Below are 27,122 nucleotides of genomic sequence, written 5' to 3'. Positions count from 1 at the left end.
TTAAATATTACGTAAGGTTTTCTTTTATTTAAAAGATCATTCACAAAATACCATATCCATAGATTTACTTTCTGTCATATAGCTGAATGTGTTAAGTGTTTGGAATTCCACTCTTACATTTAAAAGTCAACTGGATTGCCCAGAGGTTTAGATGCATTTGTTTTGTTCTTTATCTTATCCACACTGAAGATGTAAGTAGGTCATCTGAAAGCATCGGGGTTGATTGCAACCACATAATGCATGTCTTTCTGAAGTTGAGTATTGGTGTTACACAAATGGTTCTTATCTTGGAAGCAGAGAAGCTGACAGGTGGAAGGAAGGAGAGAGTGAGTTCTGTGGATTGCTGAGGCCTTTTAACAAAGACACAGTAGGAAAAGCCAAGGGTGACAGCTGGTGACCAACTACTAAGCACACTCCTCTGGGCGCCCCAGGCCACCCTGGCCCGGCCATCACCTGGCGAGGGCCTCTTTCCCAGGCTCCTGCTGCCCGCCGCCCCCAAACTGCTCCCCATAGGACAGACTGGGACTTGGGTACTGAAGGATTTTTCATCTGTTCACACACAGACGTTCAAGCTCAAAAGACTAACCCCTAGCACTCCCAGGTAAGTGCTGAACTCTGCACAAGGGAACAATCCAGTGAGTCCCCAAGATGTGGCCACAGACCTAGACAGCTGCAGTCCTCTATGGCTATCAGAAGGTTCCTGACAGCTCTGCATAGTACAATTTAATTTAATCAAAGGAAATGAGTAAAGTGCCAGATTCTAGACCCATTTTGGCTCTGAACTGAAGGGGAGGTGGGAAGCACAGTATCTCATTATGTTGCCTATACTAGGAACAGATCAACACAAACACACAGGCAACAGGGATGGGGGGAAACGCCGCGTCAGCGCTGCAGTCAGCCCAGCGCAGCGCCAGCACCACCCCCTCCACCCCCAAAGCGCCTTGGCCCAGCAGAAAAGAACCCAGCTGGCCGTTTGCTGCACCCTGCCAGAGAGGGGAGCCTTGACCGCGCCCGGTGAAAGGAGTGAACTAGCTGGACCACCGCCTCGAAAGAGCAGTAACAAACACGTGTGAATGCATGCAAGCATTCACTGTATCTTCTCCGTGGACTCCATACCGCTCTTCTATGGCCCCCACTTTCAGTCTGTTTCTCGTGTGAGCCTATCTGCTTGGACAGTTCACTGGGGAGGGGGCCATGGAGCCAGGACTCCCTCCAAATAGGAATGGAAAGGACCTTGCAGATACTTTTATCCTAGTTGTGAAAACAAGGTGCCTCCGATTCTCTTTATCCATCACAGCCAGATACCAACAAGGTCCCTGCCGTTCCCTGTCAGTGACTCTGGTTTTTGTTGGAAGCCCCAGCAATACAGAACTCAACATGCAGGTGAGAAGAGAAGCACTGAGGAAATGAAAGGAAACGCCTGGAGTTGGGCCACTGTCTAAAGTAAAACGAGAAAGCAAAGGAGAAAAATGACGCAGCACCGCAGCCCAAACGCCCCCCGCTGACGGCGGCCACCTCCGCTCCTCCAAGGAACCCCATGTGCTGCTGGGAAAACAAGGAGCAGGAGGAAAAGGACAGAAGGAAAATGGGGAAGCAGCGGAAGAAAGAAAAAAACGCACAAACAGGCACTAGATAGATACAGCAAAGCCCAGAATGTACTAAAAACCACTTGTTAACAGCTGACATGCACTCACAAGCTGTGTTTCCGCTGTGAGGAGGCCAATGGCAGGTGCGGGAGTGGCGGCTGCAGGACGGCTGCCCGGGGACTCACCAGGCTGTGGTCCTGCTCTAACCGCCCACGCCCCATTCCCTCCCAGCCGCAGGCTCATTCTTGCTCCTTTTGAACGACTTCCTCTCTAGGTCTGGCACCCCCGAAGATAGCAGAGTTGGGATTGGCTACTTGATTGAGGGGAGTCGCGACTGTTCGAGGTTTAAGCTGGAGTCGTGGTCTCTGTGCTCTTTCCTCTGGAGGAGAAAAAGCAGAGTTCGTCAGAGTGTGGATCCCATTCCACATCCAGCAAAACGATCACGCTGATGTTGCTGTCAGCAACCCAGCCCACTTTCTAAAATTCACCTGGCCTGCTACCCCATCAGCAGACGCTCTAATGACCAAAGTGAACTTGCTATTCTAGAGAACGCGGGGATCTATTATGCCGACAACTCTGTGAACGTGGAGTGTGTGCCACAGGAATGCCAAGTCCCCATGGGGTGTGAACCTGATGATCCCATCAGGACAAGATGCCCTCCCCTGACACACGAGCCCGTACCTTCTGTGGGTTCTCTGAAATCCATGTTGGATCCGCGGAGGGGAGGGCCATCTCTGAAGCGGCTGCCCATGGGGGGGCCTGTTCGCCGGTCACCTGGGCGACTACCTCCCCTGCCCCCTAAGAAGTCATCCCTGAAGCCTGAGGAAGAAACAGGACATTGAAATACTTTTCAAACTATCGTCTCCAAGCTGCTTATAGAATAACGTTCTGGGAATTGTTTGAGTTTAATTTTAAATTCTTTAGTTTGTCCAGTATCTGAAGTATCTCCAAAATAAAGTGTGTTAAAAATGGGTCCAAATGCCAATGTGGAGTACTGGCAGTGCTAACAGACTTCCCAAAGCAAAAGGAATCAAGATCTTAGGAGAGCAAACAAATGAGCTGTTTACATGCTCAGCCTGCAGGAAAACTAGAAAAATATTAATACCACGAAACTGTATTTTAATATGGCTTAAAGCAAAACAAGAAAGCCTCAAAGCAGGTTGAATCCTATTTTCTAATATAAATCCATACAGTTATTTTATAAGATAAACCTGAAATTTAGAAGTATTTACAACTTAGAACACAAAAATCACAAGAAAAAGCTATATGAAGACAAAATAAAAATACAAAGTCCCCATTTTCCTGTTTTGGCTGCATTTCAGGTGTGGGCCATTCTACAAGCAAAGCACCCGTGTGGTAAACAAAGCAGTTATCCCCAAAATTGGCCATGTCCTACAGAGGGGCATGAGCAGAGAACACAGGGCCTCACCCCCACCAGCGCCTCCTCGGGGGCAAAGCGTTCTTTCCCCATTCATTTGTGTGCCTGCTAAGTGGACTCCTGGCAGAAGTAAACTGCATCTCATTTAGAAATGCTGGAATTCTCACTGGTGTGTAGGAGCAAAGAGTATTTTCTCAATGGTCTTAAGGGGCCTTCAGGCTTGTACTTAAGTGAAATCTAAACTTTTAACTGTATAACTACTGAGGTTAAAATTTAGTAAAAAGAGGCCGGGCGCGGTGGCTCATGCCTGTAATCCCAGCACTTTGGGAGGCCAAGGCGGGCGGATCACGAGGTCAGGAGATCGAGACCATCCTGGCGAACATGGTGAAACCCCGTCTCTACTAAAAATACAAAAAAAATTAGCCGGGCGTGGTGGCGGGCGCCTGTAGTCCCAGCTACTTGGGAGGCTGAGGCAGGAGAATGGCGTGAACCCAGGAGGCGGAGCTTGCAGTGAGCTGAGATCCGGCCCCTGCACTCCAGCCTGGGCCACAGAGCTAGACTCCATCTCAAAAAAAAAAAAAAAAAAAAAAAATTTAGTAAAAAGAGCGGTTCACGACTGTAATCTCAGCACTGTGGGAGGCCGAGTGGGAGGATCACTTGAGTACAGGAGTTCAGGACTAGACTCAGCAACACAGGGAGACTCAGTCCTTACAAAAACACAAAAATTAGCTAGACATGGTGGTGCATGCCTGGGGTTCCAGCTACTCAGGAGGCTGAGGCAGGAGAATCACTCGAACCCAGAAAGTGGAGGGCGCAGTGAGTCGAGATCGCGCCATTACACTCCAGCCTGGGTGATGAAGTAAGTCTCTGTTTCAACGGGAAAAAAAAAAAAAAAAAAACTGGCAAAAAGAAGTTAAACCGTAATTAAACAAATGAGCTTGCTGCTGTTGGTTGCACACTCAGGGGTGGCCACTGCTACTCTGCAAGCGTGGTGCCAAGGCTCCAAGCTTTCAGGGAGCTCCTCTTTGAGAAGAACGCTCAGAGCCCACGGTATGCACTATACAGTCATCCTCATTATCCACAGATTCCATATTTGCAAACCCACCCAGTTGCTAAAATTCATGTTTAATCTCAAGCTGGATACCAGCGGCATTTCTGCAATCAGTCCTGGACCTGCACAGATGCGACGATCCCAGCTGAGGCAGAAAAAGACAACGCTCTGCTTGTTTCAGTTCTTAACCGTCAAGTCTTTTCATGATGAGTGTTGGGTTTTTTCCGGTGACATCGCTGTCTAAAGTGGCCCCAGGTGCAGTGTGAAGTGCCGTCTGCTGTTCCTAAGTGCAGGCTGGCTGTGAGGTGCCTTACAGACAAAACCGGCATGGGACAAGCTTTCTAACAGGCTGAAATGATGGCATCACAGACTATTTACTATAGCTGGCCCTGAGTTCAATGTTAACACTACTAAATAAATCAACACTAACATTAAATGAGGCGTCTTTAAAATGAAGGTCACATAGGCCGGGCGCGGTGGCTCATGTCTGTAATCCCAGCACTTTGGGAGGCCAAGGTGGGCAGATCACCTGAGGTCGGGAGTTTGAGACCAGCCTGACCAACGTGGAGAGACCCCGTTTCTATTTAAAATATAAAAATTAGCTGGGCTTGGTGGTGGGTGCCTGTAGTCCCAACTACTTGGGGGGCTGAGGCAGGAGAATTGCTTGAACCCGGGAGGCGGAGCTTGCAATGAACCGAAATCACGCCACTGCACTCCAGCCTGGGCAACAATGAGCCTCGGTCTCAAAAAAAAAAAAAAAGTCATATAAAGCAATGTTAGGTATGATCAGCTGACGAAAATGTGATCCGAGGCGCACAGGAGCAGTGCCACAGTGCCTCATTCAGTGTTCTAGCAACTCCACAGAACCACCTCCGAGGACGAGCGCCGACTGCATCACACCCCCGGTGGGGCTGATTTCTATTCTTTAAAGGTGGCAAGGGTTTTGGGAACCAATCGGGGATCTCACACCCAGTTCAGAGACTGAGTTAAATAACATCAATTTTGACAAACCAAGTAATGAAAACAAGTCTAAACAGATGTGGACCAATAGGTGCACTGCTTTAGGGGAAATACACTGGGAGGCATACAGTCGAGTATAAGGTCCTTTACAGTCTTTTACCCACCACATGACACAGGTCAGTGAACAAGCCTAGTCAGTATTCCAACATTTAACTTCATGCTTCCCCCAAACTAAACTGTGAAGTGTACCCTTCCACGTGAGTACAAAGTTTACACCCTTTACTATGAGATTAAATGATTTCCACCATCAATGTCCAGCATGAAACAAATCAGCTCACACCATGCTGGTGAAGCAGATGAACACAACTGCTACTTGTGTGTCCAGGTGCGTGATGGTGCACAAGAGCCCAGCAGACACAAATATCGGTGTGCATTAACACCAAGTGAAAGTCTCATTTCAAAATCGCCTAGGAACTAAGCAGTGGGAAATTAAGCAGGAAAGCAGAGGTCTGCCATGAACAAGGATCTCTCATCACATCTGTTGGTGGGTTTCTAGGAAGCAAAATATTCCTGAGAATCTTCGGAGTTTTCTTTACAAAGCTTAGTTTAGCCGGGCGCGGTGGCTCACGCCTGTAATCCCTGCACTTTGGGAGGCCGAGGTGGGCGGATCACGAGGTCAGGAGATCGAGACCATCCTGGCTAACACGGTGAAACCCCGTCTCTACTAAAATACAAAAAATTAGCCGGGCGCGGTGGCGGGCGTCTGTAGTCCCAGCTACTCGGGAGGCTGAGGCAGGAGAATGGCGCGAACCCGGGAGGCGGAGCTTGCAGTGAGCTGAGATGGTGCCACTGCACTCCAGCCTGGGCGACAGAGTGAAGACTCCGCCTCGAAAAAAAAAAAAAAAAAAAAAAAAAGCTTAGTTTAACACTGGCTATTTCTGATGGTGAAATGTTTTTGCTTTCTTTGTACTTTTCTGTTGCTCTATTTTGTTTTTCACAATGAGCACGTTTCACTAAAAAAAACAGCACCATCCTATTAAAAAGTAAAAAATATCTACTCTGACAAATAACGTATAATGTATCAAATCAGCCATTACTCCATCGAGTGAGCCCACATCAGGTTTGAGATGTCACCAAAACACTGCAGTTCCCACTGAACTGGTGGCAGCAAGGCCATGGCCGTGTTCGCTGTGTCTCTGCTTGAGCGCCAGTGGCCAGGCTGAGCCAAGGGTAGAAAGACGTTAGTATGTGGGCAACGTCTATAGTACCTGGAATACCAAACTGGCAGGGAAAGGCCGTGCCCGGAGCTGCTGGTTGGCTCTGAGAAGACAGCTGCTGCACGTTTCAGTCAGAGACCAGCTTATACATAAAATTACAGACTGACTCCACCATACTGCACTTTTATGAATAAGCTCATTTCTGACTGGCTACAGACTTTTAAGAACTATATTATTCAACAGATAGTCACCTGTTTAGCCAAAGCTGAGTTTTTAAAAATCTCAGACTCACAAGACAGCGTGCACCAGTCCCTCCCATACTTACCCATTACTTTACACCAGTTTTGTTTTGATTGGGGGACGGTGCTGACATTCTATACAGCACAGTATGAGAGCACATCCCAAGTTTGTGGTAAAGAAAACAAATTTATTTCTCTTTTCCTACCTTTCTGTGTTATGACTGAAGTTTTTATCACATATATATATATTTTAAAAATTTATCCTTTTGTAATTAAAAAACAGAAAGTAGAGATGAAAAAAATGCTGAAAACCACCCTGCAGAGCAGACGCCTGGCGCGCGGACTGACGTTTTATGCTACGACACCAGCTGGTCTGCCCGGGTTGCCTGAGAGAGAGAACGGCGACATCGATCATGTCCACCATGAAGGGACTGGACCTCCCCACAATCCTCCAAGAAAAAAATAGGCCATCAGGACGACCTTTTACCATGTAAGAGCCCAAACCTCTATCCTATGTTTTCTAGAAGGAACAGTACTTCTCTTGGTGCCATACACAAAACCACAGAGGAGTTTCCCTAGGCTAGAGTCTGAGAAAGACTGCTGAGTGAGATCGAGGACCCAGGAGCTGCAGGCTAACAAAGGTGACCACACAACGTGCATGGGGCTCACCTGCCCACAGTGTGGAGCCTTCAAGTCCTGCCCCCACAGGCTCTCACAGAGGCTTACTTGCATGCCTGGGCACCTTGCAGGAAAGTTGTTTGTTAAAGCAACTAAATAAGTAGTCCGGCCAGGCGAACTACTCACAAGAAACAGAGAGCAGCAGCAAGGCCCCTAGGAAAAATTAGGTGGTGATGCTTTAAATACTGATACCAGAATTGAAGTCATCCCGGGAATCCCATCCACCTCTAGATTCTCGAGAGCTACCCATTCCTGAGGATACACAAAAAAGATAAAGTTGAGGTCGTGTCATTACCTTGCTGCGCAAACATGGAAAAATTCATTTGGAAGACACACAACTCATGTGGTGGAAGGTTCAGTGAAATCATTTTAAGAGTTTTTGCTTCCAACAGAAAAAAACCAAACCAAAACAAAACAAAAACCAGGCTTGCAGAAGCATCAGCCGTTCTTTCTAGGATTTTACGCAAACTTTTAAAAGCTCACAAGAACCTATCATATCGATTATATGATTATAATGAGATAATCGAGTTCTACTAGGAACGAGTTGGAACTGGTAGGCATACTGTAAGTCTTTATGTTCAGCTTAGAAGAACCAATCACCTCTGTCATCTGGTCCTCCTTTTCTGAATCCAAAGCCACCTTTGTCTTGTTTTCTGCCTTCTGCAATGTCCACACGAAGTGACCGATCGCCCAACAGCTAATGATAAGGGGAAAATAGTGTAAGTATTGGTAAAGAAGAGAATCTCAACTGTTCTGACAGAGAAAACCTGAGGATACTTACTGCACCATCGTATGTCAAGGCTTCCTTAAGGGAATCCACTTCATCGAATTCTACATAGCAGAATCCTGGAAAAGAAAAAACCCCGATTTCCTCAAGTAATTCTGGGTTATAGATGTGGGAAGATCTATTCATACTATTTCTCCACATCACAACTACCAATCTGTTGTCTAGATGCTGGCAGACTAGGAGAGCCTGAAGAAGCACACTTTACTATCAGCAGATAGAACCTGACTGGCATTCCTCCCTCTCAATTCTATTCTATCAGTCAGAAAGTGCTAACTGAACATGCACTGAAATAGCAGCTGCATTTCTAGAAAGCTTTCTTCTTGAATATTTTAACCATAATATTCAAACCTTTCTCAGGCCATCTGCAGAGCTCTTCTGACCCCTGAATGACTATTTAATCTAAGTGAGGATGAGGTTTCATAGATTTCAAATTTGGTACCCAAAATGCTTTGAAGAAAGAGGCTTAAAGTGCCGATTTAACTTACTACTCAGGTAGTTGGTATCAAATTTGCTTCACAAGGCTGAAAACACATCCTTGGTAACCAGGGCATTCTTCTCTGAATGTTAATTAAAAGACAGATGGCCTAGGTCCAAGTACATGTTACTGACAACCTGCGTCCCTGATGCCAGGGGTCTGACATTGCCCCTTCCTTGCTGTCTGCAGTGTCAATCCAGTTCATTACTCCCCAGATGCTGGCACTGCACGCTGCATGCCCTCTCCCCCAGCATCCTTGCCCTGTATAATAACTTATTAATCACACTTCCCTTTTTTTTTTTTTTTTTTTTACGTAAGAAAGTGGCAGTCTTTTTATTGCAAATATGCACACTCTCTCGGGCGAGGTTCTCTGGTCCTCAGGTGTGGGGGGCCAGGGAAGTCGCGCCACCGCTCTCGGGTGATGTTCTCTGGTCCACGAATGCGGGGGCCGAAGAAGTCACGCTGCCGCCAGCTGGCTTTTATGCCTGGGAGCTGGAGGGGGAGGAGTTTGGGGCGTGTGTGTAGGAGTGGCTTCTTGAATTTCGGTGTCCCTGGCTTGACGGCACTCTGCGCATGCTCAGTTGATTTGGTTGTTTCCCGGGCGCGGGAAAATCTGTGATGAAGAACCCGGAAACAACAGGGACTGCTCCATCTTGTTCACCTTCCTCCATCTTGTCCCTTCCCCCTCACCCAAACAGTTCAACCTCTTATTGATTATAAGAATTTAGGGTGCCGTGGTCTGTCTGGCTGCTTCCTGCTGTTAGGGGGCGTAGTCAGGGTCTGAGGTTGGCAGTTGGGTGTAGGGATGCAGGAGCATTTGGTTGAAGGTGACTCGGGTGATCTCTTGGACCCTACGATTGATGTGCCTCTATGGAGAGTTTGGTTAGTTGTTGCTTGATGAGTCCAGGTAACGTTGAGAGAATCTGCAACCGCTACCTGTAGAGTTACCCTAGGCTCAGCGAGGGTGACAGGGGTCTCGGAGTGTGGGCACCGTCAGTCGTCGTCCAGGTCACACTTCACCTTTGAAGCCCACTAGACTGCAAGTGCTTTGAAGGCCTGAGTCCAAACTTTCCCTGTTTACCAACTGTGTGTGAACCACATACTGACTTGGAGGCCAGGCACAGTGGCTCATGCCTGTAATTCCAGCACTTTGGGAGGCCGAGGCGGGCAGATCACCTGAGGTCAGGAGTTTGAGACCCGCCTGACGAACATGGAGAAACCCCGTCTGTATTAAAAATAAAAAATTAGCCGGGCGTGGTGGCACATGCCTATAATCCCAGCTACTAGGGAGGTGGAGGCAGGAGAATCTCTTGAACCTGGGAGGCGGAGGTTGCGGTGAGCCGAGATTGCGCCATTGCACTCCAGCCTGGGCAACAACAGCGAAACTCCGTCTCAAAAAAAAAAATACTGCCTTGGCTGGAGGGATGTCCCCCAGCTTTCCTCCCTAAGTGGATTCAGTATTGAGAATAATGGAGAAAACTATCCCCAACTTCACAGAGGCAACAGACGCCCTATCATGGACCTCATCTTCTAGAGCTGCTCAAGTGAAGATGGTCCTCTATGAGCCAAACTCCAAAGACTGCAGTGACTGAACCAGCCCAAAGGCTAGGCTCACCCACACACTCCTACCCAAAGTTTAATTCCTAATGCTTGCTAGCAAGCAAACTGGTGGAGCTTACTTTCACAAATGTAACTAACATGTTTGCTTTCACTGTTTGATTACACACTATATGTGGCTTCAGATTCTCAAGTCAAAAAGATTAAGAATGCCACCGACACACAAAACCACCCAGGTCAGCAAGGCCTTCTCGACTGCTGGCACAGCTCCCGGCCATAAGTTACCTCATACTTGTCACAGATGTGCTTTTGGGTGGATTATGCGGGCCAAACATCCTGGGATCTAGCATTGTGCACTTACAAAGCAGGCACACTTCCTTCAGGAAGCCCTGCAGGCAGGAGACTGCTGCTCAGATCCCTTCTTCCTGCTCTTTGCTCCCACACCCTACAGACACACAACCTATAGACACCACATCTGAAATCTCAGCCAGTCCTCCCAAGCACACTCTCCAAATTTACAAATGCACACTGACAGCACTGGCTCCTTTTCTTCTGGGTTTTATGACAACTGGATGACAGGATAACTACCAAGAAAAATCTACGAGTCATTCCAGGAGAAATGTGCCTAAGAGTCCTCAGTGCTATTCCTCTCTCTCCTGGGGAACTCCTTTACTGGCAGACAGGACTGCTGTAGAGGTCAGGCTCACAAACCTGGGCATACGCCATGTATTTCTACGAACTACACTGTGTACAAAACATTTTCCCCTAAGTGAACTGAAGAGCTATGAGTTGAAGAGTTATGTTTCTTTCAACTACGTAGACCAGGCAAATGCTTAAAATACTTTCCTGATTGGAGACTCTGGCTCACAAATCTATTTTTATTTAGAACCCCTTCCCATCCTCCCCTACCCCTTACAGTAATATGCAATAAGAACCCTCCAAACTCACCTTTAAATTTATCTGTGTCTTTGTCTCTGACTAGCCGTATACTCCTTATGCTGAGATCCTTAAAGATAGCATCTATGTCGCCCTGAACCGTATTAAAAGGTAGATTTCCTACGTAGGCTGTGTAGGGGGGCTCTGTGGGCAACTCCTTCTGGCTACGGGAACCATGGCCACCAGCACTGCCGCGGGACCTATGAGGGGAGACAAACAGGATTCAAGTGTGCCCAGAGTGGAACAAGCAACACAAGTAAAGTGGTCTTCTGCTGAGCTACGCCATCAATGCAACACCCCAAGTGAGGCACTCTGCTCGAATGCACCTTAAGACTGTTATAGCCGGGTGTGAGGGCTACGCCTGTAATCCCAGCAGTTTGGGAGGCTGAGGCAGGCAGATCCCAAGGTCAGGAGATCGAGACCATCCTAGCTAACATGGTGAAACCCCATCTCTACTAAAATATAAAAATTAGCTGGGCATGGTGGCGCACGCCTGTAGTCCCAGCTACTTGGGAGGTGGAAGCAAGAGAATCGCTTGAACCTGGGGTATAGCAGTTGCAGTGAGCTGAGATCATGCCACTGCACTCCAGCCTGGCAACACAGTGAGACTCCGCCTCAAATAAAAAAAAAAAAAAGAAAAAAGACTATGTTATAGAGAATGGCCAGAGAAAGAAAAAAAAAGGAAAAGAAAATTTTTTTGAGATAGACAGTCACTCTGTTGCCCAGGCTGCAGTTATCTCGGCTCACTGCAACCTCTGCTCCCCGGGTTCAAGAGATTCTCCTGTCTCAGCCTCCTGAATAGCTGAGATTACAGGCATGCGCCACCACACCTGGCTAATTTGTGTATTTTTAGTAGAGACGGGGTTTCACCATGTTGGCTAGGCTGGTCTCAAACTCCTGACCTCAGGTGATCTGCCTGCCTCAGCCTCCCAAAGTGCTGGGATTACAGGCGTGAGCCACCATGCCCTACCCAAACATAACATACCTTCCTAAGACAACTGCTTCTCTCCTAGTCACTCAGAATCTGTATCTGCAGTATTTATGTCCTAAAACCTAAGCAAATACCCTCCTTCACACACCGTGGTGCTAAGAAATACAAAAATGGACAGTCTAGAAGTAACGCTGTACTGAGATGAAGGATTACTGAAGTTGCTTAAGTTTAACACATTCACACATAATAGAATTATTTCTCCTATAGCTTGAACCTGGGACGCGGGGCTTGCAGTGAGCCAAGATCATGTCACTGCACTTCAGCTCGGGCGACAGAGTGAGACTCCGTCTCAAATAAATAAATAAATAATTTATTTATTTCTCCTTATTGCCTGATTATGGGCTTAAGAATGTCCTAATAAAAATTTTAGATGTTACACAGCAAGTACTCACGTACATAACACTCTCATGCAATACTTCACAGGGTTCTCAAATACATGGCGTGCATTACCAATCCATTTCAACCTCAATGTCGTCTCCTCAGCTGTATCAAGCGTTGTTTACTCTGCATAGGTATTGGTTTAAATCCAGCCTCTGTCACGTACTAGCATATGACCCTGAGAAGTTATTCAACTTCTCTAAGCTTTATTTTATTTGTAAAATTGAGTTAATCCTAATACAGCACTTTGGGAGGCTGAGGTGGATCACTTGAGGTCAGGAGTTCAAGATCAGCCTAACATGGTAAAACCCTGACTCTACTGAAAATACAAAATTAGCTGCGTGTGGTGGCGCATGCCTGTAATCCCAGTTACTTGGGAGACTGAGGCAGGAGAATCGCTTGAACCTGAGAGGCGGAGGTTGCAGTGAGCCAAAATTGTGCCATTGCACTCCAGCCTGGGCAACAACAGCGAAACTCCATCTCAAAAAGAAGGAAAGAAAAGAAAAAAAGAAAAGAAAGAAAAGCAAAGGAAAGGAAGGAAAGAAAAGAAAGAAGGAAAGAAAGGAAAGAAAGGAAAGAAAGGAAGAAAGGAAGAAAGGAAGAAAGAAAGAAAGAAAGAAATCAGAATATAGTATAACTACATGATTGTATCAAAATGATATTGCCATGGGAATGCCCTAGGAGAGACTTAAAGTCGTTAGGAGTGAAAAGCCAAGACAGCCAATATTTGTTTTCAAGCAGGTCAGCATAAAGGGCATGTGTGCAGGTATACAGCAAGGATTTCGCAAACAGGGCAGAATAGTCACTTCTGCATTCGCCAGCATCATCTAATTGTACCATTATTTCAACCTTACTGTAGACTTGAAAATTTTCAAAATAAAACGTTTGGAAAACTCAGGAGGAAAAAAAAAATTAAGGGGGTGATTTTTTTTTGAAACAGACATTTAATCCATTTCCTGTCTGCTCCAAGGATATTTGCTGGCAGCCAGCTGCAGGTTTTTTTTCTAAACGGGAAATGCGTTCGAATAAATGAGATCCTTCACGACAACCAAAGACCTGCTCAAAGTCATCCTCTTTGCAGGGGAAATATTAACACACATCTCAGAGAGCAACTGGGTCTTTCATCTACATACTGCTAGAAACACAACGGAAATTCCACTTCTTCCTGAAGAACTTCCAGGTGTCTTGCAGACAAACACTATTCAGTAAAGCATGTTTCTAAAGTAGAAGGGTCAACCAAGCTGTGATGATTCTTAGATGGTAAAAAAAAAATTTTAAGTTTCCGAATTCACAATTCTGGTACTTTCCAATAGGAAGTTCCACGTTCTGTTCTAAGACCACCAGAAAACAGGTTTACAAGTGAATTGCATCCTACTTGCCCACTTCTCCCATCTTTCTGGGTCTAGTAAATGTGACTTATTTTGCATTTCAATAACCTTCCCCAATAGTACTTTATCGCTGGTATCTCCAAAACTATAAATCCTAAAATATTTTCAATAAGACACTATTTAGGACTGGATAATAAATACATGAGTTACAGTATAAGGTCGGGCCCAGTGGCTCATGCCTGTAATCCCAACGGTTTGGGAGGCTGAGGCGGGAGGATCACTTAAGGTCAGCAGTTCAAGATCAGCCAGGGCAACACAGTAAGACCCCATCCCTATAAAAAATACAAAAAATTAGCTGGGAGTGATAGTCCACACTTGTAAGTCCCAAGCTACCTGGGAGGCTGAGATGGGAGGATCACCTAAGCCCAGGAGGCTGTTGCTGCAGTGACCTGTGATGGCGCCACTGCACTCCAGCCTGGGTGACAGAGAGAGACTGTCGCCTATAGAAAAAAAAAAAAAAAAAGCCAGGCGCGATGGTTCATGCCTGTAATCCCAGCACTTTGGGAGGTCAAGGTGGACGGAACACCTGATGCCAGAAGTTCAAGACCAGCCTGGCCAACATGGTGAAACTCTGTCTCTACTAAAAATACAAAAATTAGCTGGGTGTGGTGGCACACACTTGTAATCCCAAGCTACTTCAGAGGTTGAGGTGGAGCTTGCAGTGAGCTGAGACTGTGTCACTGCACTCCAGCCTGGGCTACAGAGCCAGACTCCATCTCAACAACAACAACAACAACAAAACACAAACAAATGAAAAACAAGACACAGTATAAACGTGTTGAAAACCATAAAAACAGAGGGTGAATGTTAAAAAAAAAAAAAACTTTAAATTCATTACTCAACTTTAAACATCTAGCAACGTGTAATGATGTTAAAGACTGCTTGGTATGTAAGCAGCTCACAGCTGTGTGGGGCATATAAAACACGCGTATATATGCAGGTATGTTTCTGTGTATAAATGTGTAACATATACATAAAAACTAAAAAGGAGGGTGAGGATGAAGAGAGATGAAAAACTCTCAGTGTTTGATGTAGTTGCTGAGTAAGGAAAATGGAGGTGCGAAGGCTTGCTAATTGTGCTTGAACTTACAGAGTAGAGGAACGGTGGAACTGAGATCAGGCCAGACTTGACCCCTGATTGAGCATCAGAAGCCCACGTGAATGCCATTAAGATGATGGGGCACTGCTACAAATGCACTAGGATAGGAAGGTGGCTCTGGCTTTGGAAAAGATAGAGAAATCTAGTTTGGGGCAATCCATTTTTGAAAAATTAGCATATTACCAAATGGCAGCACCTAACAGCTAACTGGTGATATAATTCTGGAGCAAAGATACACCAAAGCCCACCAAATTGCTCAACTCACTCGTGCCTCACAAAACCACCAGTGGCTTAATACCCTAGACTTTCCAATAATTACCAAAACAGTCCTAAATATTCCCATACCCTACCTGATGTAGTCCCTTCTCCAGGTCTTAGGCACTTTTTACCTTTTCATCCCATTCAATCAAATCACTAGGGGGCAGCGGGGCTGGGCCATGGAGGCAGACTTCACTCAAGCTAGCACGGATGAAGTGTCCACTGTGTGACAGTAACTTGAGACACAAACCCCAGGGTGTCCATCACATAGGATGACACAGATCTGTTACCCACCAATTCATTTACAAAATCAAATGTCAGAAAATGCTGAGCTAAAATGTCTGACACATTTCACGAGATTAAAGTTTGGGGGATTACTATCTAAACAAACAAGCTGTGCTTCGTGAAATTCAGCACCTTCCTACACATCAGTAACAACATGGGAGAACAGATGCGCCTGACACCTTAGCTAGCTTGATGGAGGGCCTCTGCCAAATTACCTCTGTACCTACGTTTTCTTGTCTATTATTTTTCAAATATTGATTTTATAAAGTTTAAAACTGACCATAAAAACATTTCATAAGTACCAAGTGCTATATAAAAGTTTAACAATTCTACCATGCTCCTGGGTAGACCGACAGGCTTGAGGCTACACTGGGCTGGCAGGAGTGTGTGTAGAAAAGGAACAGATCAGCAGAGCGTGCCAATTCAGGACACCTGAAGTCAAGGTCTGTGCTGCAAACTCCCTGCCACTACTGAGCAGTGTCCTTTCTACTGCCCATTAGGGACAGTCTATTGATCATGAAAGATTAACGTAATCAATTACAGCCTCAGTAATTTAGGAAATCCCACTCTCAGCTCCAAGTGTGACTAAAATCCTTGACAGGCGAATCACTTTTCCTTACTCAAATCAACCACATATCTGCGTGTCTACGAAGGGTGGAGAGAGTGTAGAGACGGCACAAACTTAAGACCCAGTTTCTGCCCTCAAGGAGCTGATAACTTGGAAAGGAGAAACTACATCACAAGCAAAGGACTGCAAAAAATCCAGGAGACAGCAATGAGAACAGTCTCTCCGGGGTGGAGCAGTTGGGAGCCAGGATATACAGCACAGCAGAGAGCAACAGAAGCGGGACTCCACTTCCAGATGGCAGATGGGGCCAATACTGAACCCTTAGGATGAGACAGAAAAGATCTGTAGGTGTCAAAGGAGACTGAGAGGGTAACTATAAAAAGAAGCCAATGTAAAGAGTAGATGTTATGAGGGTAGGGATGTGATCCAGTAAGTAGATGCAACAGAAAGTCGAGTGCTCAAGGCTGGGCACAGGCATGTGGCTCTGGCCTGTAGTTCCAGCACTTTGGGAGGCTGAGGCGGGAGAATCGCTTGTCAAGTGGGCAACAGGGCAAGACCATTTCTCCAACTTATGAGACACGTCTCATTTAATCCTCCCAACAGAGGAGTTTCTAGCTCTCATTTGGGGAAAGTAAGGCTCAGGAGGGTAAAGTAGCGTAAACCAAAGAAAATGACTGGGCAGACGCCACAGCTCACACCTGCACTCCTGGCACTTTGGGAGGCCAAGGTAGGGAGATCACTTGAGCTCAGGAGTTTGAGACCAGTGTGGGAAACATGGCAAAACCCCGTATCTACAAACAGGTAACGTTTGGGATTTTGACAATCATCAAAAATGGTTAAGCTCTCAAAGGTCAAGCCTTTATTTGATAAATACCATTTATACTACCTATTATAAACCGTAACAGTATAGAGAAGAGCGGTCACTTAAAAACAAAGAGTAGTAGCTAACGGGTATACAGAACAGGTCACTATATTATGCTTTGGTTCATGTTTTACATTTTCTACATTTTTCTGTAAAGTTTTGCATATCCAAACAATCCAACTATACAAAATCATCTTTGCAAAAACTGGGAAAAACTGAACACTGGGTACTGGAAAAACTGTTGGTTAAAGAAAAAACAAACAAAACAAAACTTAAGCCCTTATCTGTTAGAAATATACTCAAGTATGAAAAGCATGTAAGAGGCTGGGTGTGGTGGCTCACGCGCCTGTAATCCCAGCACTTTGGGAGGCTGAGGCAGGTGGATCACGAGGGCAGGAGTTCAAGACCAACCTGGCCGGCCAACATGGTGAAACTCCATCTCTACTAATAATACAAAAATTAGCTGGGCACGGTGGCAGGCACCTGTAATCCCAGCTACTCGGGAGGCTGAGGGGGGAGAATCGCTTGAACCCAGTTTGGAGGGGCGGGGGATGGGGGCGGCGGAGGCTGCAGTGAGCTGAGATTGCGCCACTGCACTCCAGCCTGGAAGGCAGAGTGAGACTCCATCTCAAAAAAAAAAAAAAAGAAAAAAAAAAGGCTGGGCTCGGTGGCTCACACCTGTAATCCCAGCACTTTGGGACGCTGAGGTAGGCAGATCACCTGAGGTCAGGAGTTCGAGACCAGCCTGACCAACATGGAGAAACCCTGTCTCTGCTAAAAATACAAAATTTGCCGGGCGTGATGGCGCATGCATGTAATCCCAGTTACTCGGGAGGCTGAGGCAGGAGAATCCCTTGAACCCAGGAGGTGGAGGTTGTTGAGCCGAGATCGCACCATTGCACTCCAGCCTGGGCACCAAGAGCAAAACTGTCTCAGAAAAAAAAAAAAAAGAAACAAAGAAAACTATATAAGATATATCTACTACGGTAGTCATAAAATTTGAAAAAAAAATTGCTCTGAGGTATGTAATATATTTACCAACACAAAGATGAGGATTAAAATTAAAAAAATAAATAAAAACTACTTTAGAATGATAGGTGGCTAGGATTAGCCTTAAATTATCCTAGCCCACACCTCCACCCAAAAGTAGGGAACAGAGATGTAACAGAAATAGCCAAAATGTTTATGAGGTTAAAACTGGGAAAGGAATTGAGTTGTTGAATGGGTATCGAGTTTCTGTTTGGATTATGAAAAGGTTCTGGAACTAGATAGTGGCAATGGTTACACAACACTATGAAGGTATTCCATGCCACTAAACGGTATACTTAAAAATGGTTGAGGCTGGGTGTGGTGGCTCATGTTTGCAATCCCAGCACTTTAGGAGGTCAACAGGGGTATCCATAGGAGCTACTTCAAGACCAGCTTAGGCAACAAAAGGAGACCCCAGTCTACAAAAAAAAACAAAACAAAAAACTAGCTGGGGCGGGGTAGGGTGGCTCAAGCCTATAATCCTAGCACTTTGTGAGGCCAAAGCAGGTGGATCACTTGAGGTCACGAGTTCCAAACCAGCCTAACCGACATGATGGAACCCCGCCTCTACTAAAAATACAAAAAAATTAGCCAAGTGTGATAGCAGGTGCCTGTAATCCCAGCTACTCAGGAGGCTGAGGAAGGGAAGAATGCATGCACCAGGAAGGCAAGAGGTTGCAGTGAAAGACAAAACGCATCACTGGCGGCAACCTGTCGCGACAAATCTATCTCAAGAGCGGTAGCGGTGGCTCGCGCCTGAAATCAACACTGGGAGGCCAGACAGGCGGATCCGGCGATCAGAGTAGAATATCGCTAACACTGAAACCCGTCTCTACTAAAATAAGTGCTTGAGCGTGGTGGCGGACGCCATGATCGGCTTCGCCAGAGCTGAAGGCAGAAGAATAGCGCGAACCTGGGAGGCAGAGCCACAGCAGCGAAACCAAGATGCGCCACTACACTCCAGCCTGGGTGATAAGTGAGACTGTCTCAAAAAAGAATAAATAATGGTACAATAGAGTTCCAAATACTAGTCTCTACCTTTGTTTACATATTAAACGATGCTTAAAATGTTAGAAAAGTGAAGGACTAGGCAGTATGATGGCTCAAGCCTGTAATCCCAACTGGGAGGCCGAGGCGAGGTGGGATCAGTCAGGAGATCGAGACCATCCTGGCTAACATGGTGAAACCCGTCTACTAAAAATACAAAAACTAGCGAGGCCCCGGTGGTGAGCCTGTAGTCCCAGCCCAGCTACTCGGGGAGGCTGAGGCAGGAGAATGGCGTAAACCCGGGAGGCAGAGCTTGCAGTGAGCTGAGATCCGGCCACTGCACTCCAGCCTGGGCAACAGAGCGAGAATCCGTCTCAGAAAAAAAAAAAAAAAAAGAAAAGTGAAGGACTAGAAAATTCCAGCCCAATCTAGACCCACTGATATTCTTCCATTAACAAAAAAGTATTTAGGGATGGGCACAGTGGCTCACATCTGTAATCTCAGTACTTTGGGAGGCCGAGGCAGGATTGCTTGAGCCCAGGAGCTTGAGACCAGCCTGGACAACACAGCGAGACCCTGTCTCTATTAAAAAACAATTATTTAGCTCAAGCAACAGTTCTTTACATGTGTGCAGTCTCTGAAGAAGGCCAAGATGTAATCCTTTGGTCCTATTCTGGCCTCGAGGGCCACACCTTTCTTCCATTCAGCAGTCCCAGAGACTTAAGAGCTGCTGTATCACTGCTGCTAAGGCTTCTTTCAAAGGTCCTCAACACTGAAGCTGCGCAGCCCTTCCTGCTAAGACGAAGTTTCAGAGCCTGGCCATCCTGACTATCACCTTCTTCTTCATAGGCTCCAGTGTGCTGATGCCTTAAAATATGGTTCCTAGAATGGTTCACAATATTCCACATTTATAAAGCAAAGACCTATACTTATCTCACAACAGGTCTTTGCATTAATACAAACCAAGGCAGGGGCACCAAACTGCATTACTCATGCTTTTGCACCATGCACTTGAAGTATTTAAAACAGGAAGAAAAATCACAGCTTCAATTAGGAATATCCTTGGTAAAGCAGTAAAAATGAATCATGACCCACTTTTTAATACCCTATGTTATGAAACACGCAAAGCACTTCTGCTGCATACACAAGCACGATGGCTGCTCCAGGAACAGCGCTTGAGCTACAAGCTGAACTAGCTGTTCTTTCTATAGAACAGCATTTTTCACCTGAAGGGAGCGACAACAAATTATGGTTATTCAGACATGGGTATTAGTTTTTTAAAAACGAAGTTAGTCTGTTCCCTGAAGTAAAACAACAGTATTTGGGTTTGTTCGTTTGTTTTGCGACAGGGTCTTGCTTTGTTGCCCAGACTTGAGTGCAGTGGTGCAATCACTGCTCACTGCAGCCTCAACCTCCAGGACTCAAGTGATCCTCCAGCCTCAGCCTCCCAAGTAGGTGGGACTATAGGCATACTCCACCACACCCAGCTAATTTTATTTTTGAAAAGACCTTGTCCAGACTGGGCTAGAGTGTCCTCCCGCCATGACCTTCCAAAGTACTGGGATTACAGACATGTGCCTGGCCAAAGTAACAGTATTTGTTGCCAATGGTAGAAGTTAAGCTTTCAAGCAAGAGTTTCAGAAAACCTGTATCCATCAACATAAGCCTGACAGCCTTTCAATACTCACAGACTTTTCTAACATCTATGGTGAATGTGACTTTGATACTGTGTAACAAAATGCTATCAACATTTGGAAGATCTGCATGGTTCTGCCTGGCTCAGTAAACAGGACTTTTCCAAATCACCAACACATTACAAATGTATGCACTGGTAAAGGATCCAGTTAGACACAGTACAAAATAAAGTGACCTTTTTTTTTTTTTTTTTTGATACAGGGTCTCATCCTGTTGCCCAGGCTGGAATGCAGTGGTGCAATCTGGGCTCACTGCAAACTCCACCTCCCAGGTTCAAGCGATTCTGATTCTATCACTTCAGCCTCCCAAATAGCTGCGACTACAGGGGCCCACCACCACGCCCAGCTAATTTTTGTGTTTTTAGTAGAGATGGGATTTTGTCATGTTGGCCAGGTTGGTCTCAGACTCCTGACCTCAGGTGCTCCGCCCACCTCAGCCTCCCAAAGCCCTGGGGTTACAGGAGTGAGCCACCATGCCTGGTCAAATGATGAATTTTAATGTAAAAGTATTAAGAGTTTACTGGTAAGGTTTCAGGTTCCACATTGCAACTAACATTCACAGAAACTACTGCTTACTGAGTTATGGTATAGAATCAAATATGAATATCCAGAATTATCTGATTATTCCTCCCATTTCCAACTACTTATCTGTGCAAAGATTGGGCTGCTCCAAAAAAGTCAACCAAAGTAATACATTCCAAGAGTGGAGACAGATGCAGGTACAACAAACCAGTTGTACCCTATTAAGCCAGACATTTAGAAGGCTCCAAAAATGTGAGTACACATGAAAGACAGGGGAAGAGTGTGGAGAACAAAGGGAGGTGACGGCCCCCCTAGCCCTGTCCTGGAGGGCCATACTTAACCAGAGGCTTGTCAACCATGGAGCAGTCACACACTTGAGCACCTTCGGAAGGTCCTGATCAAGACGGAAAATCACATAAAACATGACACGGGGAAACTTCGAAGAACATTCAACTTACACAAAAGAAATCTTAGACACACACACAGCTGTCACTATCAAAATCACGCAATCACACTCATTTTGTGCCCGAGTGTGCAGGTCTAATCAGCTACACATGATGCGAAAGCAACCAGGCGGCAAATACTCTCCTGAACCTTCTAGGGGAAGCTGGAAACCAGAGTGTGATCCTGGACAGACATTCAGAGTCTGCTTTGTATGTTCTAAGCTTCCAGGGAGACTCCTTAAAATTGTGAAGTCTTTCCAGAACACTAAGCTTAACTTCTTTTCTTTTCTTTCTTTTTGTTTTTTTTTTTTTGGAGACGGTCTCACTCTGTCGCTCAGGTTGGAGGAGTGCAGTGACATGATCTCAGCTCACTGCAACCTCCACCTTCCTGGTTCAAGCCATTCTCCTGCCTCCGCCTCCCAAGTAGCTAGGATTACAGGTATGTGCCGCCACACCCATAACCTTTTGTATTTTTAGTAGAGATGGGGTTTTGCCACGTTGGCCAGGGTGGTCTTGAACTCCTGGCCACAAGTGGTCCACCTGCTTTGGTCTTCCAAAGTGCTGGGATAACAGGCGTGAACCACCGCACCCAGCCACTAAGCTTAATTTCTAACAGAAATATAAACTGTGGCCGGGCGCGGTGGCTCACGCCTGTAATCCCAGCACTTTGGGAGGCCGAGACGGGCGGATCATGAGGTCAGGAGATCGAGACCATCCTGGCTAACACGGTGAAACCTCGTCTCTACTAAAACACACAAAAAAATTAGCTGGGCGTGGTAGCGGGCGCCTGTAGTCCCAGCTACTCGGGAGGCTGAGGCAGGAGAATGGCGTGAACCCGGGAGGTGGAGCTTGCAATGAGCTGAGATGGTGCCACTGCACCCCAGCCAGGGCAACGAGCAAGACACCGTCTCCAAAAAAAAAAAAAAAAAGAAGAAGAAATATAAATTGTAGGCTGGGTACTGGGGCTCACCTGTAATCCCAGCACATTGGGAGGCTGAGGCAGGAGGATCCCTTGAGCCTAGGGGCTTGAGACTACCCTGGGCAACATAAGGACAGTTTCTACAAAAAAAACACAAAAATCAGCCGGGTGTGGTGGCGCACCCTGCAGTCCCAGCTAGTTGGGAGGCTGAGGTGGGAGGATGGCTTGAGCCTAGAAGGTCAAGGCTGCACTGAGCTATGCCTGCCACTGCACTCCAGCCTGGGTGACAGAGGGAGAGGATAGATAGATTAGATAGATAGATAGATAGATAGGTAGGTAGGTAGGTAGATAAATGTTTCTAACTCATACGTGGGGAAAATGAGGCTCAGAGAGGTGAAGGAACTTACTTCGGATCACACAACTAACACATGGCTGAACTGATAAAAACTCTGGTCTGCCTTATTCCAAAGCCAGGACTTTTGCATCAACCTCTTAGCAAATCCAAGTATTTCTAGTAACACTTTTCATAGAGGATAGTGGTTTGGAATTAAGCAGTGGAACACTTGGAGTGAAGAAAGAACGGTAACAAACCCAAACGACTTGACATTTGACAGGTAAACAGCATTTTAAAATAAGCTTTTCAACAGCTTTACAGGCCCTAGCATCAGTGAAAACTAGCTGTAGTTTTTATACACTGTTTTCCTTCCTTTATATGTAAGTCTTAAAATATGCTTAGAGACAGGAAGTAGAATGGTGGTTGCCAGGGACCTCAGGGAAGGGGGGCAATAGGGAATTACTATTCAAAGGAGACAGGGTTTTAGTTTTACAAGCTGAAGAGTTAAGGAGCTGGACAGTGGTGATGATTTGTACATTACGAATACACTCAATACCCCTGAAATGTATACTGAAAAATGGGTAAAGTGACACATTTTATGTGTAGTTTGCCACCATAAAAAATTTGGATAAAAATATGCTCAGAAATTTAGACAGAGATGCTAAGCTTAAAGATTCAAAGGTTAGAATTCTAAACTCCTAGGCTGGGCGTGGTAGCTCATGCCTGTAATCCCAACACTTTGGGAGACGGAGGCGGGAGGATCGCTTGAGTCCAGGAGTTCAAAACCAGCCTGGGCAACATCGTGAAACCCATCTCTATTTAAAAAAGAATTTTAAACTCCCTAACTGAATCTTTAGATAAAGAATAAATTTGGAGTTTTGTCAGTTTTTAGATGGCACCATTTCAGCCACCTCAATTCTTGCCACCTCCAAGTTTCACCCTAATTCTCAGGATTGGTGGTTTTCCACTAAGTACCCATAGCTTTGTTGCAATTAGAAATGTAAAATCAGTATTACTCTGCACTTTACTGCCAATGGCAAATGAGAAACTGGAACCTCACAAAGATAATCTAGCAAACTGCAAAACAAAGTCCATTCAAGATCTGGTACAATCAACTCTTGATCATTTGGAATTCTGTTTTGATTTGCTTGCTGAACAATGCAATCCCTGATTCTCTCCCTGGCTGCTGGGGATATGCCTTTATAGGCTCGGGGGAAAAAAGCAGTGGTTCAATACTGTTTCCTGACAACTGCACTGGTTATTAAACACAACTACAAAATAAACTCACAAGGATGTATAATTACCAAACTATGTTTTAAGATTGTAACTGTTTTTAGATTTCAGGCCTACCATTTCTTTCACCTGTGACCCAAGTGATTTAGGGGTGAGATATATTAGCCTGTCTGAGGCATTTTAGACAAGGGAGAAGGTGCCTACACAAGTACCAAACAAAGCAGTATTAAAATTGCTTTCCATAGGTGGCAATCTTCTATGATGCTTAAGCACTGTAAAGCAGTGACATCTGTTCATGTGGACAAAATTATAATAGCTGAGGCCGGGCGAGGTGGCTCACGCCGGTAATCCCAGCACTTTGGGAGGCTGAGGCAGGAGAATCGCTTGAACTCAGGAGGCAGAGGTTGCAGTGATCCAAGATCGCACCATTGCACTCCAGTTTGGGCAACAAGAGCGAAACTCCATCTTCAAAAAGAAAACAAAAACAACAACAACAAAAAACCACAAAAAACATATGTGTAAATGAATACATAAATTCACCAACAGGTTTTTAAAACTACTTTTAAAAGTAGCAATATTTTACGTACTTTTACATGAATATGAAGCCAAATAGAAAATTCCAAGTAGTCAGACATAGAAGATGCTTAACAGTAAAGAGACTTTCTATTAGGAAGTTTAAATGATGCTACCTAGAAGACTCTCCTATCAGTTTTTGGAGTATACCTGGGGCAAATGGCTAATATTTTCATTTGCCTGTGGATATTTGAAATTAATAGCATCTTAACAGAAATTTACTTTTGATTGTTCCAGGCACTCCCCAAATGTTAAAATTTGACACCAGAAGAGCTGGTAAATGTGTCTGAAGGAATAATTTTTTTTTTAAATCCCCACACTCAGTTTAACAAGGCCACCTTATTGTAGTTCCAATGCAACTAAAATTTAAATTGATAGCACTGTTTAAGAATTTTTCTGGGTACTGTTGTGAACGTTTTTTGGAACTAGAAAAAAAAAAAAAAACCCTAGTTATTAAATTTCGAAATGACTTGAGAACAAATTTGATGTCTAGAAACCTACCCCAAAGGCGATAATTTCATGTCATCCAACATTTATTTCTTTTTTTATTAGCAAATAAAATGTTCTTTGGAATGACAATAGCTCCACCTACCCCAACACACTTCCACATTACAGTATCATGAATATTAGCTACACTCCTGCACTGAAACAAGCTTTTGTTTGAGCCGTTCCCAAACCAAGGTATTAAAAGTGACCATTCTTCAACAAACAAAGATACTTCTGGACTGCACCCCAGGAGACCGAACACCTCAGTGTGTACTATTGTGGTGTTATCCTGGGAAAGTAATCCTTTCTGCAAGAAAACACAAAGCCCAAGTGTGTCCTTGACAAATAGCAAGATGTTCATAGCCTATATTCTAACGAGGCAACTTGTATTTTTTTCTTGAAGTGCAGATTCCTGGAATTAAACACCAAGAGCTGTCTATTCAAAGATGTTTCTTTTAAGCAAGGTGTTTCAAATATACATAGTTGTCCGCATTTGACAACGATCAGGACGAGACTAAATGCAGTTTCTTCTCCAGGTCAGAGCGAGAAACCAAGAAGAAATAAAATTGTGCCAAAGAGCACGTAGCACCTGTCAAGGCACTGTGACCCAAGACAGATTAACACAAAGAAGCTACGATGGATTTGTTTCCATGGTCTCCCCCCGCCCGCAGGGAGTCGTACCATCCCCGGGCCAGAGCCGCCAAATCCCTGCCTCACACGTAAGGGGAAGGGAATTGCTCCTCTGGGCTTCCGACCTTCCCCAGTCGGCGGGCCTCATGGCGAAGGGGCCAGGGGCCTGCAGAGCGGGCAGACAACGGAGGGCCGCGAAAGGGGCCAGGACCGGAGCGGGACAGGCCGTGTGGCCCGCACCCCGGCGCCGCAGCTCAGCTCCGCGCCCGTCCTGCCGTAGGGGGGATGGGGCTTGAAGCGGCGCTAGTCTCCGGGCACTGGGAGCCGCCGCGGCCGAGGCAGGGCAAAAACCGACACGTTGTCGTTGGCGGGAAGCAGTGGAAGGGATCCGCCCCGCGCGCAAGACCCCGAGCACCCAGCCGCCGCCGCCCCGTCTCCGAGCGCGCCATTTCCAGGCCCCGGCCCTCCAGGCACCGCTCCTAGGCCTCCGCGGGCCCCCGGGCAGGCCCCCGCCTCCCGCCGCCCCGGCTGAGCGCAGGACTGCCGCCACCTTGACGGCCCCGACTCCGCCGGTCCCGCAGCCCCCGCCGGGGCCCGCGCACGTTCGCCTCACCCTCTGCCGCCGCCGAAGCTGCTGTAGGCCCGATCGTCGTAGGTATCGAAGTCCGCCATTTGCCGTCTCCGCTCCGAGAGGAACCAGGGTGAGCGAGGAAGGACCCCGCAATATAACTCCCCCCGCCCCGCCGCCGGGGCTGTCCGCCGCGCCGCCTGATCGCAAATCCCTCGGACGCATGCACGCGCGCGCGCGCGCGCACGCACGGACGCTTGCCGCGCCGCGCCAGGCCCTGGGCCCACGGGCAGCTGCTTGCGCCGTGCGCTCTGCGGCCCACGTGGTGCGGCGGCGCCCCAGCTGGACGCCTGCCCCGCCGCCGCTGCCCATTATGTGCTGGCCCTGAGGTTGCACCCGCGGCTGCCTCCTATCCCCGCCGCGCCCCGCCCGTGCGCGCTGGCCTTCCGGGAGAGCCGGCGGGGAACTCCCTCTCCGGTTCGCCTGGAACCCTGCCTCTCGGCCTCCAGACCTGGCAGGGACCGCGGAGGCCTGTCACGCTTGGACCCGCAAGTGGTCCCCGGATGACACCCAAGTAAAGGCCGCCTCCTTCTCCAGGCAGGAGCTGGCCACACGATGAGGATGCCTCGGAAGGGGGTGCGAGGCGGTGGGATGCAGACTCGAATCCTGCCTTTCAGGGCTTACTAGCTGACTGGGTATTAGGGGGTTTTGAGAGGAGAGAGTATAGGTGGTCGGTGGCTTAGCAGGAGAGACTGCACATCTCGGTTTTTTGCGGAAGTCGTTGCCTTGGAAAAAGAATCGGATACTGATGTGGATTCCATCATCTGGCAATAACAAAACGTGGTTGTGCAGTGGGAATTAATTACACGGGTAAATTTCCAGGTTTGTGAGTGAGATGGTGGTAATTGTGGGTGCCACAATGTTGACAAACCTTAATTATCTAGGCACACTTTAAAAGAACCTCATAGAATTGTCTTGTAATGTGTACCTAGGTATCTTACGCTTCAACCA

At 46.5% G+C, this 27,122-nt stretch overlaps 1 protein-coding gene across 2 annotated transcripts; it reads right to left on the bottom strand.

Annotated features, from left to right (window-relative positions):
• EIF4H (eukaryotic translation initiation factor 4H) lies at window positions 1-26,407 on the bottom strand. 2 transcript variants are annotated; one of them, XM_003895890.3, is made up of 7 exons: window positions 26,157-26,407; window positions 10,877-11,064; window positions 7,891-7,955; window positions 7,710-7,806; window positions 7,302-7,361; window positions 2,268-2,405; window positions 1-1,965 (listed from the first exon to the last, which is right to left on the bottom strand). In XM_003895890.3, exons 1-7 carry the CDS (start codon window positions 26,213-26,215, stop codon window positions 1,826-1,828), a joined length of 747 nt encoding a protein of 248 aa, XP_003895939.1. In that variant the 5' UTR covers window positions 26,216-26,407; the 3' UTR covers window positions 1-1,825. The 2 variants fall into 2 exon arrangements, with proteins under 2 accessions (XP_003895939.1, XP_003895938.1); XM_003895889.3 differs by lacking the exon at window positions 7,302-7,361.
• Between the last annotated feature and the right edge of the window lie 715 nt (window positions 26,408-27,122).

The sequence above is a fragment of the Papio anubis genome, chromosome 4 (genome assembly GCF_008728515.1).
Source record: "Papio anubis isolate 15944 chromosome 4, Panubis1.0, whole genome shotgun sequence".
Classification (NCBI taxonomy): Eukaryota; Metazoa; Chordata; class Mammalia; order Primates; family Cercopithecidae; genus Papio; species Papio anubis.
This window is presented reverse-complemented; position numbering and strand designations above follow the sequence as displayed.

Excerpts from the sequence above, each read along its gene's own strand:
- EIF4H (XM_003895890.3), bottom strand. The coding sequence starts at position 26,215 with ATGGCGGACTTCGATACCTACGACGATCGGGCCTACAGCAGCTTCGGC. Across the intron at positions 11,065-26,156 it reads AGCTTCGGCGGCGGCAGAGG|GTCCCGCGGCAGTGCTGGTG; the intron begins GTGAGGCGAACG and ends CTCCCCTCATAG. Across the intron at positions 2,406-7,301 it reads CCGGGATGACTTCAATTCTG|GCTTCAGGGATGACTTCTTA; the intron begins GTATCAGTATTT and ends TTTCTTCCTCAG.